Genomic DNA, 14979 nt, shown 5'->3' with positions numbered 1-14979 from the left:
GCGGGAGGATTTAAGCACAAAATTGCCTCTTTTAATTTAATTGTATTGAGGAAAAGAAAAAAACCCAGAGCGCGCTGCAGCTGCTGCCCGACAGAGACCCGTCTCTGCGCCCGAAGGCACCGGCGGCTCCCTCGGCAGGGCAGACGGGCTCCGAGGCACCGCGCGCGCGGGCGGCCGGTTGGCAGCGGGGCGGTGACCGTTGGGGCGGCGACCGTTAGGCAGGTGCCCCGCCCCCGACCCAGGCCCAGGCCCCGGCGCCGGCCCGCCCGCTGAGGGCCCGCTGTCCTCGCCGCTGGCCGGCGGGCGGGGGCGGGGCGCCGGGCCATGCCCTGTCGGGGACGGGACGGGACGGTGGATTTCTCCGCACCGCCGGGACAGCGACTCCGAGGCTCCCAGCGATTCGCTGCCGTCACATCATGACTCTCAGCTCTGAGCGGCTCTTCGACTCTTTGGGACACTTTGGCAGGTACCGGAGGCCGGGACGGCGCGCCGGTGGGCTGCGGGGCCGCCGTCCCGCGCCTTCGCACGGGCGGGTACGCCGGGACTGCCCCGCTCGCGGCTGGCGGGCGCGGGCAGGGGGCCGCAGCACCGGGGCGACACGGGGAGGCGCGGGCGCGCGTGGCGCGTGCCGGCAGCAGGGCGCACCCCGCTTGTCTGCACACACGCGCTGTACGGACCCGCGCTGATGCGGGGATTCGCCGCGCTCTGCACAGCCCCGTACGGACTCCTCCGTACCCGGGCGGTGACACATGCACAGGCTCACATACGCTGCGCACGCACAGCTGTGTATACGATACGTTCACACGTGCCCCCGCGCGCTGTCCGTTCGCATAAAAGAAACTGCCGCAGCTGTAGTCACCGTGTGCCTTCATACGCGCTGTGCATGCTGTCACATGCATTCGTGCATTCTTAGACACTTAACGTTCACACATTTCTTCCACATGTGAGCATGTGCGGAACCCAGCCCCCCTTTTCCCCCCCGCACCCATCCTCCCTGCACCCACTCAGCCCCAGGCCGGGGAACAGCCTGAGCACTTTGGGAGTGATAAGAAGGAACAAGCAGTGTATATGAGTATTGCGTGACACACACATGGGCACAGGCTTGTTGTGTGTCATGGACAGCAAGTTTTTATCGAGGTAGGGTTTGTGGTAGCATCATAGAATCGTTTTGACTGGAAGAGATCTTCAAAATCGAGTCCAGTCTTCATCCCAGCCCTATCAACCACTAGACCATCTCCCAAAGTGCAACATCCAACTGTCTCTTAAACACCTCCAGGGATGGTGAATCCACCACCTCCCTGGGCAGGCTGTTCCAGTGCCTGACAACTCTTTCAGTAAAGAAATTCCTCCTCACATCCAGCCTGAAATGCATCCAATAAGCACATGGCTATGAACTATATATATTTATCAGCAAGAGATTATCTGTGTGGTAAATGGTGCAATGCACTGTGATGGTTTGTGGTTTCAATGTGGTTTGTGGCTATGATGTGTGTGTATCCAGATCTGGGTTTGTTATATGGGATACAGAACTGAGGGCTCTGTCAGTGTGCATATTTCCATAGCTATGGATGCAGGGCTGGTATATGAGATTCTGCTTATAGCAGGTAAAGGAGGAGAAACATTTGGCAAGGAAATGAAAATTTAGAGGATGTGAACTGTAAGACTTCAAGGCAGCCATCCTTACAGTGGGTTCTGTCCTCTACTTTCATGATGTGCTGATCAGTGTGGGTTTTGCACACACACATTGCTTGGACAATTGTCTGGAATAGATCCATGTGTAGCGATTTGGCTACAAATTCAAGCTGTTGAATTGCAGTGTTGTGCTTTTTGGCTTGATCATTAGCAGATTAGCTTTACCCATAATGTTGATCTCCTTTCTGTCTCAGGCAGGCAGGAGTGTCATTTTGTGCAAAGCTTGGGAGCTCCTTTTGATGGTAGAAGTGCACATCTGAACTCTGCAGCAGAATAGGCATTTAGTATCATGTGCAAGCAATAGTTGTGGGTATCAGTAGCCTCTCTAGGTGGTTAGGATGGAAAGTCTTTTTCTTTGTTTAACTCTTAACTATGCTTAAATGACATGTTTGACTAAGTTGGGACTTAAATGTGTATCTACCTGAACAATATCTCATTCATTGCCAGTTTTGGGTCAGCAACAAAAATAACTTGTTCTGTGTGAACCAGGAAAGAAATGCTTGCAATCAGTTTATTTTGCTGTTTCTGTTCCTCTTCTGTCTTGCATGCTCTTGTGGAAAGCAAATACTTGACAATGAAATACTGAAATAACACAAAAGTAGTAGTTCTTATCTATCAAAGCAGTTTTCCTGCTTAAGAACATTTATCAATACTTTAGATAAAATTTTTTACAACTACTTCTTGCAATTAAGGGGAGAACAATTCTGCAGGGATAACCTCACATCTAGGGGCCAGACTATTTGAGATACAGTTCAATAGGGGTTGCCTTAGGCTTAGGACATTAAAGATGAACTGCAGACTACCAAAATTTCCATAGTCATACTAGACTCATAGCTGTTGGAGATATCAAAAAATCACATGCTAAAAATAAGTATAATAGTAGCTTATGGTGGATGCAGCTATTTAAAAAATGTGTTAAAAACTCTTTTTAATCCCTTGATACTGCTAAATGATCATAATTTGTATAAAAAGTTGTAACTATGTTGTAACTGTAACTATGAAATTAGTTCTGATTAATTTGTATTTACACATCATCACAACACTGACATAATTGATCATTTCTTCAGTTCAAGCAATTCTTATAAGGCCCATGTAACCTATGCCCTACATATAGATTCGGTAGATTTGCCACAGTCAGATTCTGAGCAATCCAAGCATGACTGTTAGTATTTTGAGGTGGTTTTGATTTACTTAAAATCTGACACATGCAGTAAAGAATGGCCAGCTGTTTATATGTATATAAATATATACACATAATATAAAAAAAATTACATGCATATATAAGTATACATATAATATATGTTTTATATGTGTTTTATATTAGCTATTATATGTATTATCTAAATATACATGTATATCTAAATATATACACATAATATCTATAAATATAGACTCTCTCAGGGGAGACCCTATCACTCTCTACAACTACCTGAAAGGAAGGTGTAGCGAGGCAGGGCTTGGTCTGTTCTCTCTAGTGAAAAGCAATAGAACAAGAGGAAATGGCCTCAAGTTGCACCGGGGGAGGTTTAGGCTGGATCTTAGGAGGAATTTCTTTATTGAGAGGGTCATCAGGCATTGGAACGGCTGCCCAGGGAGGTGGTGGAGTCACTGTCCCTGGAGGTATTTCAGAGACGGGTGGATGTTGCACTTAGGGAGATGGTCTAGTGGTTGACGGGGCTGGGACAAAGGCTGGACTCGATGATCTTAAAGATCTCTTCCAGCTGAAATGATTCTATGACTCTATATACATGAAGAGTATGTATACATGCACTACATATATATAAATATATAAATAAATACATCTATATTAACGTTATTCATATACAGATTATAAACCTTTCACTGTGATTAAGACTGTGAATTTTGCAGAACTGACATTCACGTGGATGCTGACCACTTCCCTTCTTCCATTCTATTGCTTTTCATTCAGACTCCTTCAGAGGTCTCAGTGCTGCTATAGTTCTTACTGGGGTCTTGAGGCATGCATGAACAACCATAGAAATGTAATGGCTTCTGCATCCTCTGCCATTAAAGGACGACTTTATGCCTGTCTGAATTTGGGAATGGGTAGCATCTGTGGCCTATAAATTCTATAAGGTTGTTTTAAACATTGATCTTGAGCCTGTCTCTGAAGCATGAGATCACCACTACTATGGTAGAGGTGAATAAGAAAAAATAGTCCTGCCTGCCTCAAATGGCCTCGTCTCTAATAGGCTGCCAGGCCTTAAATGTCCCAATTTGCCTGAATCAAACTGCACCGTTCTCCTGTGCAGCCATTCCTGCTAGACTTTGTCTGCAGGCTCTTTCTCTCTGTACTTTCACTCCCAACTTCAAAAGCCTACTCAGGGGCCCAGTAGGTGGAGAGGATGCAGTCAGTCACTTACCATCACTAGCCAGCCCTCATAATGTGAAAAAGGAGACATGACTAAGGGCTGTAAGGTTACAGCCTGCACATCTAGTTCCCAGATAAATTAAAGGACTTGTAGTAACTTTAGTGACTTTAATCTACCAGCAGGACACAAAATTTATATATCTACTTGCTAGTGAGAAGCAGTCTATGTATATTGCAGCTCTGATCTACATCACGACAGAGTGCTGAAGGGAGATGTGATCTGATCGAGAATAGCTGTCTAGAGAGAACTCTAGTAACTCCCCTCCTAAGTGTGGACGAGAGTAAGGATTTGATTTCCTAACTGGAACGTGTGGTAGTCATGAGATGCAGCTTACATGGCATGTAGACTTTTCCCTGTGATTTACAGTTTTCAAATCTTGCCTTATACTTTAGCTAAAAGCAGGTGGTGAAAATTGTCAGGGAGAGAGGGGAAGATTGAGTACCGCTGACACTATTTCCAGGTTTTGTAATGAAGTATTTTCAGAGTCTTTTGAAAGATTGCCCTTTCTGTTTCAGTATTCTGTCCTTCACAAAGTTGAATAAGTTTTCCAGATTTTTCAAATATTGGGTTTACAAACAATATATTTTACTATCAGTTAGACTAACTAATAAATTAATAGCCACCGCTCTTCACTAAAATGTTTGCATATTTATTCAGTTTTAACATCTTTATATTGTCTTATATGAACTTGTTGCCTGGTCAGTGGAGTTGGCTACAATTTGACCCATGGAAAAAAACTAATACAAAGACTGGCAATAGCTGCTATGAGGAGGAGAGAAGGACAGACTGCCTGTTTCGATAGGATGCTAGAGATTAATACAGTTACCAACAGTTTTAACATTTTTTGTTAGTTTCTCTGGAACTTTTCTAATGCACATATAAATAGACCAGAGACTATGCTTAGCTTCTAAAAAAGCCTTGCTTGACTCTTCTAGAGATTCTTTCAATGGACTTCTACAGTGTAGACCCTGCTGGTCAGTGCCATAGTAGCAATATTTGATCACTGTGTGCTAATGCCATTTCTCTTCTCCTTACTTTTTAGGGCTCTTGGTTGACTTCTAAAGATCAAATAATCTATCTTCTTTTCACATCTCAGAACTTGTTCAGGCTCCTATTATCATGCTGATACCCTCTCGTTTCATAATTCACAACTCTTGTGATCAGATTACATCTTCTGCAAATCGTGGTGTGTTTATTCTTGAGTTTGTATCAAATAACAAAGAGTCCCAAATATCTCAAGGACTGTGCTCACCACTTCTTTTCACAAAAAACCAAAATAAGAATACTATCAAGCAATGATTTTTCAAACTAAAATATTTTACAGATGTCTTGAAAGGTTCTTCCTCAACTAAAATAGATTTTTTCAAGTGAAGAGGTGTACTTGCTGAACAAAGAAATTAGTTTTCCTTTTCTGAGTTAGTATAGAGAAAAAAGCAACCATATTCAGCATTTAAACAGATAATCAGCTTTAACTTAGAAAATGGAAACATTCCAAGCTTTTTCTGAAATGCTATTACACTTAGTGTTTAGCACATACTACACAAAATTAATATTTTTAAACAATATGTCAGTTTCTCTTTAAGCTTTGAGTACTTTCCTGAAAATTAACAAAATACTGTAATCTAGAGATCAGTTTCAAAACCACTTTTCTTTTACCCATTTACCCTCATTTTCCCCCATTTACTCTTTTATAGAGTGGAAAAGTTTATCACAACGTATCTGTCATTCAGCTTTCAAAATGTGTCAGTGGACAGCTGTTTCTGTTTACTGAAATGTGCCAGACAGAAGGATCTCAAATCTAAGTCCTCCTTTGGCTAGTAGTCAGGGGTGGTGTTTGGCAGAAATGCTTGATGAATGTTCTTTATAACTATGGTATATTATAACATCTAAATCAGCCTATGCTCGTCTCAGATGTTCATAGGATAAAATAAGTGAACTTGGCAGCATTTCATTTTTTCCCCATTTTGGGGGGAGGGAGAAAGGGGGGCACATTCAGATATTTTTTAGAGTACTTATTCCCATTGGTTGAATGGCATCATAATAGCCTTGGCAAAGTGAGACAAGCTATGTGTTTTCACAGAGCAGGCTCTAGCAGCTTAAACAAAGACCTTATTATCTATGCCTGACTAGGCAAAAGTGGAAATACTCTCAAAATTCAGCACCAAAGTTGGATACTGGCAAGTGCTCCTGGATAATGGTGGCAATGCACTAGTAGTGTGGTCTGCAAGAGGTACTAACAGTGTTTGCTGGGATCCAAGTCATATCCAAGGCAGTCTAGCACAGGTTCTGCATAGAAAAAAGTGTCCTGCATCAGAATGTGCTAGCAACCTCACCCTGCATGTTTATTAAGTGAAAAAGTAGATTATTATAGTAGTAGAAGTAGATTATAAAGTAGATTTCAATAATAGAAAAATAACTAAGTAAAAGCAGGATGAGATTGCACTTGTAGTATCCTTTACTTCTCTAGAGCTTCATGCACATGCTATGAAAATTTCTGTGCTAATATTTTGCTGTACACGAGAAGAATGGAATGAAGATACATACAGAGCTGACATTTCATTTTAGGTAGCTTGAGGCATGAAGCTACAGCAGCTGAGCAAGAGCATGAGATTCTCAACTTCTCAGAAATATGGCAAAAGTAGCAAGACAAAAAAAATCAGCCAAAGTAGTTACATCTCAGTTGCAAGGCCAAGACAGGAAAAAATGAGATGTCAAACTGTACAAGACAGAGATTTACAAGTACTAATAATGATGGTTTATCTGTTAGATAGTCCATATACTTGGGGGGAAATCTCAACTGTCTTTGAAAAATATTGAAATTACCTAGAAAGTTAATGTTTACCTTAATCATATATTGACAGCCAAACTATACTGCTCACATCACTCAGAGAAAATGTTCTCTGAAAATCACAAGGTACAAAAATATGGTTTGAGGAATCCAGAAGCAGCATCCATTGGATCACTAACTGAAGCCTTTCCTCAAGAAAATTTTTTCATTAAGAGGTGAAGTTGGGTTTCTTCTTTCTGTTATTTGGAGGCAGGAGCATCGGAGGTACAACCTCAGCAGTGGTGAGTGACTCCAAAGAACAGTGAATTATTTGCTGTTCTGTAAAGAGCAGTCAGCATCACACTTTGTATGGAGCTCAGTGCTATTTAAATGTATTGTATTCATGATGGCCTGGACTTTTCCAGCCATATTGTGACTTCTTTCTCCTCTCTGTTCTGAGGGATCTAAGTTCCTACCCAATACATCTATGTAGCCCTATGCTAAATGTGTGGAGAAATCAACTCTCCAAGTCAAGGAGCTAGTGAGCTCATCTCGCTAACTTTACAGTCCTATAATCTAACTTCATACATATGCATGAGTCACCTTGTCCAGAGAGAGTATTTGACCCGTTAAGAATTTGATCCATCTGTCTCATTTTCAATGAGTGGTTTAGGACAAGATAAATGATGCACCTAGATTTGTCTGTGGTTCCTCATTGAGTGAAAGGGGGATTTAAGTAAGTAATATAGACGTATATGGATTGCATACTGTACACAGTATATTGTGTCCGATTATACAAGATACATGCAGATTATTTATTTTCAATTGAAATTAACTATTTAAGGCTTAACTAGAAGGTTGGGATGTGGGAAATGCCTCTTGTAGGACACTTTCTGTATCGTAGCATCAGCCAGTATCTCAAGTCTACATGAAGCAGATCCGTGCATTGCTCTGCTGTCAGACATCAGAAGAACTGTCACATATGCAACAATACTACTGTTACAATGCATGCTACATTCATGGCTTTCCATCAGCAATCCTTGCTGTCAGATCCTTGAATACAGATAATTCCAGGAGAGACTGATTTAGGCAAGCTGTTGAATCGAGAGCATTAAGATCAAAGAAATAAGAGATTAAGGCTGTTCTGAAAATGTGTAAATCCCAAAGGTGTGGAAGGTGAGGGAATAAAACCTGCATCTGGCTTTCTGAGAAGGTAAAAAGAAGATTAATGTAATCATTTAAAAGTTATGAAGTAGGCAAAAATACATTTTTTAGCCCTTAAATTGCAAGTGTAGAACTTTGTATCCTTGATGAAAATGATAAAAAATTACTAGTAATATAAATGTAGTCCTTTTTCTAGGAATAAATATTACCATATTTGTGATGTAATATTTCAGTTGGTGGATGTCTGTCTAGTGCTCTGGCAGGGGTGTTGGACTAGATGATCTTTTAAGGTCCCTTCCAACCCTTAAGATTCTGTGATTCTGTGATTCAAATACAAAAGCAGTAATAGATAAGCAATATCCAAAAGGATTCTCTGCCAAAAAAACATTGTATATATGGCAAAATTTTACTTATGAGACCACATTTAATTTGAATAACCTGTATTCATGGCTTACATTCCAGAAGAAGTTATTGGCTGGATTTTTTTTCTGCATCTTTGGAATTGATGTAGGTCAGCATAGCTGAGAAATGCCATGAAGTTGTTACAGCTCCACCCTTCTGAAAGAGATAATTTGTGTTAGTCCCAAGGTCAAAGCATTTGTGATCTCATCTCATTTACACTCATATTTTAAGCTCTTTGGAAAACTGTTGTCCCTTGTAGATCAATGTAGCCAAGTTCAACTCTGTCTCACTTCTCCTTTGAGAATAGAAGGGTCAATTCGTACAAAAATAAATTTATGTAGAAAAATCCTGGTAAGTCTGAGCAGAATTTCTTTGAACTTCTTTGTTGGATTCTTGTGGAGAACGGGATCTACATATTGCTTGTAAATATTTGTGTAAAGTTAGAAAATTGTGTTCTAGATCATTTCCTAGTATGGTCTACTATAAGAGAAAAACTCAAGGAAAGAACCTGAAAGTACTGTGGAAGTATAAGCATTTGAAAGAGCATTATAGAATACATTTAATAAGAGGTCAAAGTGCATCTAATTCAGTAAATGTAACATCTTTTTTTAGTGATTTTGGTTTTTCTTAGTGAAATATTCCTAAGGTGTCTGCAAAGGTGTCTGGTTTAGGTTTTCTTGACAAAGAGCCCCTGTGGTGAAAGTCAGAATTAATAAAAGAAGATTGTAAGGGTTGCAAATGGAGCCAGGGAGAGTGAAACGACATTCAAGTGATGTAATGCTTTATGTAGCTCACAAAAATAATCTTAATAATATTTTAGGTTGCAGAAGTAATGCTATAGATAAAATTGTGTACATTAAGGCAGAAAGAAACAATGGAGCCACCCCAAATTCTCTGATATTTCCCTGAAATTTCTCATTTGATCCACAGAGCTAATATTCCTTATTATTTCTAACTGAAAACTCAGAATATATTAGTATATGCAAGAATAGTTACAAATGTTTACTAGAAAAGTCATACTCAGTATTCCTAAATGAATTATGCAGGTTTCTTACTTGCTTGACATTTTCCCATGAGAACTCTCATAAACTTGTAAGAATGAGAAATTTTACAATCATCTTCCAAGTGAGAACGAATTACATTTCCAATGTAGAAATCTAAACCTTGGGTAGTTTGCTTAACAATGTGTGGCATAGCATGAAGACAATTTATGTAGAATTCAGACTGAAAATTAGCTGTCTGCATACAAATCTTCTTAGGTGTTTCTATGAATAAGAAAAAAAGAAAGGTGTTAAGCATATGTTAACTATGTCAATAATAAGTCTTAATTATTTTGCAAAATAGTCTTTGGAGAATAGCTGCTTCAGAATGGACAGTTTTCACCACTGTGAAGTAGATATTCAATCCATGTATTTTGTACCTTTAGCTATACTGGGTTCAGAGTTTTTCAGTAGAAATATGTAAGCAGAATACAAATGATTAAGAACATAAAATATATGAAAAACCAATTACTTTTATTTCAGGATTATACAAAGGAAAAAAACATGCGCCCAGATAAAATACATGCAAATTTCCATAGTTTAGGCAAAGTTAGTGCAAAATGTCATCAAGGTAAACAGCAGAAAACATCCGATTTCCTAAACAGGAAAAAAGAAATGAAAAATAACAGTTTATACATCAGTTACTGCCTATGTCTCTAATTAGATGGAATCTCAATAAAAACATTTAAATTCTGTTAGACACTTTACTGATCATGATATAAACGATTTGCTTACATAAGCTGATAGAAATGCTCCAGCATGGAAGGGAATTAAATAATTTGGATGTGTCCCCAACAAAACAAAACAGTGTTACCAAAGCGATACCAAAATGAGAAGTAATGCTATATATATCTATCTCATGCAGACACAGTACCTGCTAATTTTCTAAATGGTAGATGTTTATAAAAATGCTGCTCCTGGAATGGAAACATCCAAGAACAGAGCTTGAAGTGTTAATACTGGTCAAGTAAATACTGTAAACACTCTGCTGTGTTTAGCACTTATCCAAGTAAATCCAAAACAAACCTAAATAGCTTAAACCCTGCATAATCATGTTCTTTTTTAAGTTTAGTTACCTGTTAAATACCTTTGACACGTGTAAAGCAGAGAGGACAAGTGAATAACTAGATGGAATAGACTAACTCCAGCTTTAGTGTTGGAAGGTGACGGAATTGTTGCAATCATCGTCCATTCCTGCTTGCCAGTTTATACTGATTTTGATAAAGAAAAAGAAGGCTGACCAGAAAAAGATTAGAAATTAATGTGCACCATTTAATGTTTGACCATTGTTTTCAGTGATAGTGATGTACTTTATGGAATGGAATTTTCCTTTAAGCAAGGACAAGAAGCCAAGTGTCTTGGGAAACAGGCTCTGGCAGTTAGAAAGAGAGATTAATGTTGAGGCTGGAGTAACACTGTTTAGGTTGGGCTGACTATAAATCAACAGCTTCATTGTGTGAATCTGACTACTCTGTATCCTTCAAGAGGGACTAGACACTGATAAGGAGGGAACCTCCTGCCTCAGAAGGCCGACAGGCTGGATGGTTGCCCAATTAGCATGAAGTCAGCAAAAAACTGTGGTAACTGGGAGAGAGGTGATTATGTCAGGGGGAGATTGTGACCACCAGCTCACAGCCCAGCTCCTCAGAGGATACCCCAGACCCAAAGGAAGAGAGCAGAGGGAGTGAACTGAGCATGTGTACTCATCTACCTGCCAGGCAAAGGACTAATAACCAATCATAGAATCATAGAATAGTAGGGGTTGGAAGGGACCTTTAGAGATCATCTAGTCCAACCCTCCTGCAGAAGCAGGTTCATCTAAGTCAGGTCGCATAGGAACATGTCCAGGTGGGTCTTGAAGGCCTCCAAGGAAGGAGACTGCACAACCCCTCTGGGCAGTCTGTGCCACTGCTTCATCACCCTCACGGTGAAATAGTTTTTTCTTATATTTAAGTGGAACTTTTCGTGTTCCAGCTTCATCCCATTACCCCTTGTCCTGTTGCTAGCTACTATAGAAAAAAGGGATGCCCCAACCTTCTGACACCCACTCTTTAGATATTTGTAAATGTTAATAAGATCTCCCCTCAGTCTCCTCTTTTCTAGACTGAACAGCCCTAGTTCCTGCAGCCTTTCCTTGTATGAAAGATGTTCCAGTCTTTCCAGTCGTACCAATTACTAAATAGAATGACAATACATAGGTATTGGAATGTAGAATATGCTCATGGTTTATCTACAAACACAACATGGAAAGTACTGTTAGTGTGCTAGCTTTGTGGATTGCCACCTAGCATCCCTATCTGTACAAACATGCAATAATATACCTCTGCTCTGTATGTGTTTATTGGCATCTTGCACACTGGGTGAACAACCTCAGTTTTGGGGTAACAACAGTTTTCAATTTCCACGTTTTTTCCTCAATTTTTTGCTTTATTTCTATGTCTACTATGTTATAAGATAGATACTATAATTATGTGAAAGAGGAAAACTACAATTTTTCATCACAGCAAGTGAGATGTTTGATTGGCATTTGTTACACAGGCAGGTCTTGTAGATCTCTCTTGTCACAAGATCAGTAAATCCATCATGAAACCTCCATGGCAGGTTACATGGCATTTATCGTCCTTTCACCTAAGGGGCAAGAACTGTGCTAACCTCTAAGATTGCCAAACTGTTCCAAGTCCCCAAGTCTATTGCCTGACTTCTCCAGAATCCCTTGTAGTTTACTCATGTAGGAAAGCTGGTGGATATCACAGAATGACAAAATGGTAGGGATTGGAAGGGACCTTTGGAGGTCATCTAGTCCAACCCCCCTGCAGAAGCAGCTCCACTTAGATCAGGTCGCACAGGAACACATCCAAGCAGGTTTTGAAAACCTCCAGAGAAGGAGACAGGTGCCAGGGCTTCATCACCCTCACAATGAAATAATTTTTCCTTATGTTTAAGTGGAACTTTTTGTGGTCCAGCTTTTTTTCTATTACTCCTTGTCCTGTCTCTGGATGCAACATAAAAAAGTGATGTCCCAACCTCCTGACATGCACCATTTATGTATTTGGAAATATAAATGAGTTCCCCCTGCAGTCTCCTCTTATCTAGACTGAACAGCCCAAGGTCCTGCAGCTTTTCCTCATAAGAAAGATGCTCCAGTCCCGTGATCATCTTGGTGCCCTGCACTGGACTCTCTCCAGAAGTTCTCCGTCCTCCTTGAGCTGGAGAGTCCAGAACTGGACACAGTAATTGCTCCAGCAATTAGACAGCTACTGCTCCCAGGGATGTGTTCCCCCTCCACCAGAAGTTACTGCCACAGTAAAGTCAAGAGTGGAATATGTCTGTGTAGCTTCGTTGCTTGGGTGCACAATCAGGGCCTTTGTGTCTAGTCTAGTTCAACTGTCAGTTGAACCAGGAGGGTAGGTGTTGCACTGAAGTGGCTGAGCTATGAGGACACTGTCCTTCTGGCTGGCTTCCCACTGGGGGCAGTAGCCCTTGACACAGCAGCAACAAGAATCATCAGGCCATCTTTAACAGGAGCTGCCCTTTCTGCTGTGCATGAATGGCCGTAGATGAAAGCTATGCTACCAACTGTTGAAACCCAGCAATATTTATCAACTGGATTATTTTGTCTCAAGTGATGACAGAAACCTGATTTGCCTGATCTAGAGATGAAGAACTGTTAACTGTAAAAAAAAAAAATAAATAGAAGTATAGCCCATAGTTCTGTAGCACTAATTCTTGATTTTTATACTGATGTGACTTTCTTTTAAGCTGTTATACCAAGTATAGTACAGTAGTGAGCAGCAGATGTATTTTTCTTGACCATGGTGAACAAATGCTGGGCTTGTCTTAATCAAAGGGAAACACGCATAATGGGATAAAAGATTTACAGTTGCTCACAGAATCAGTTTTAAACAAGTGTAAGAATGATTTGGTGTCTGCAATTTGATGACTACAGGTGGGTGCACACATTGTCTCCAGTGACATTATATAATTCTTGGGGCCTTCCTGATCCCTATGGGCTTTCTCATTCCTATTGCATCTGTGCTGTTGGTGTGTTTAAACTGGTTATCCAACACAGCATTTTCTGCCTCTGAAAACAGATTCTAGAAATAAATAATTTGCTGATGTGGGCTGAAACCTAGTCTCAGTGTAGGTTAAACCACCCTTAGGAGGGAAGTTTACTCTTGACACTCTAAGTCAGGTAAGTCTATGTCTGTTGTATATTTAAGGCTGCTTCCAAATCCGCATCTCTGTACCATAGCAAAAGCACTGCTCCCGTGTCTTGTTCAGTTACTTTCCTCTCAAAATTTAAGTGTCTAAGTGCATCACAGCTTTTTGATTTACAGTGGAAAGAATGTTGAATGGCTTTTCTCACATTAAAAAAACCCCAGGAGGATATACAGAGGTCAAAGTGGTTACTGAACACAAATTCTTTCAGAAACAGTAAATATGTGGAAATTGCTTTTGACTGAAGCCATCCTGTTGAGTGTACATTGCACAACAAAAACATACCATGTTTTCTCACTAAGCAATTTGCTAACAAGGTGGTTGGAAAGACAAACAGTAAAAATAGTCCTTGTAAAACCTATGGAATAGTACAAATCTTTTCCTAATCACCAAATAGACTTGTGGCTCTGTCTTATGAGAAAAGGATTTTTAAATTTTTATATTAGCTTTTGATGAGTATCTCGTAATTCTCCTTCTCCTCTCTTTGATGGACAGACAAAAACCCAAATATTATCAGAAACAGATTTTATTTAACATAAAATTAGTGGCTAACAACAAGTTTTGTCCCTGCTATTCACTACAATAAGTGACAATACTCTAAGGCTGAGGATTTATTCTCTAATATATATGTGGCAATGTCCACTTTTGGTATTTTTGCATGCCAGATGTAACACCTTTCAAATAGACTGGTGCAAATTATTTACATGGGTGCAATCTGAATTGGATCAAGCAACTAATCTGTCTTGGTTTGTTTTTTTTTAATCGTCAGCTATTTTTACTTTTTTAAAGTTAGATCGGTTTCTCAGGTAAAATTCACAGCCAATCCACAGAAAAGTACCATCACAACTGAGGACAGAGTGCACTATGTCTGAGGGGATGAACGAACAGTGGGAAAGGAGGGAGGAATATTACAGTGACAATGCCACAGGGATGATGTGCCACGAGACTACAGTCAGAGTGACTGGTCTAAGATCTAGTTGATTATCTTTGAGGAAGAATATATCTTAAATTCAGAATCTGACATTATGATATTACCAGTTGCTTTTCTTACTTTTGAGATGTTAAAATTTGTGTGTAGAGGTTAGAAAATGTAAAAGTCTTTTTTACTACAAACTGTAAACTGAAAAAAAAACGGGGGAGAAATTAACATAAATATTTTAAGAAAGGTTAGAATAGTTTCATGTTGTGTCTTGCTCAAGCTTTTGTGAGGCAGTTTTATGCCCATTTGACTTCTGGCATTCATTAAGCATCTCTATGCTGGAGCAGGAACCTAAAAAGTCTTCTTGACTTCTATATTTGACAC

At 40.0% G+C, this 14979-nt stretch overlaps 1 protein-coding gene across 1 annotated transcript in view; it reads left to right on the top strand.

Annotated features, from left to right (window-relative positions):
• Positions 1-277: 277 nt before the first annotated feature.
• Positions 278-14979, top strand: part of SLC22A16 (solute carrier family 22 member 16) — a 36519-nt gene continuing 21817 nt past the window's right edge. Inside the window, exon 1 of the mRNA XM_061990792.1 lies at positions 278-466. Within this exon, the coding sequence (XP_061846776.1) occupies positions 417-466 (50 nt within the window). The 5' untranslated portion in view covers positions 278-416. The remainder of the gene's footprint in view (positions 467-14979) is intronic.

Source organism: Colius striatus, chromosome 2 (genome assembly GCF_028858725.1).
Source record: "Colius striatus isolate bColStr4 chromosome 2, bColStr4.1.hap1, whole genome shotgun sequence".
NCBI classification, from domain to species: domain Eukaryota; kingdom Metazoa; phylum Chordata; class Aves; order Coliiformes; family Coliidae; genus Colius; species Colius striatus.
The sequence above is the reverse complement of the archived record's forward strand: the minus strand, read 5'-3'. Positions and strand labels throughout refer to the sequence as shown.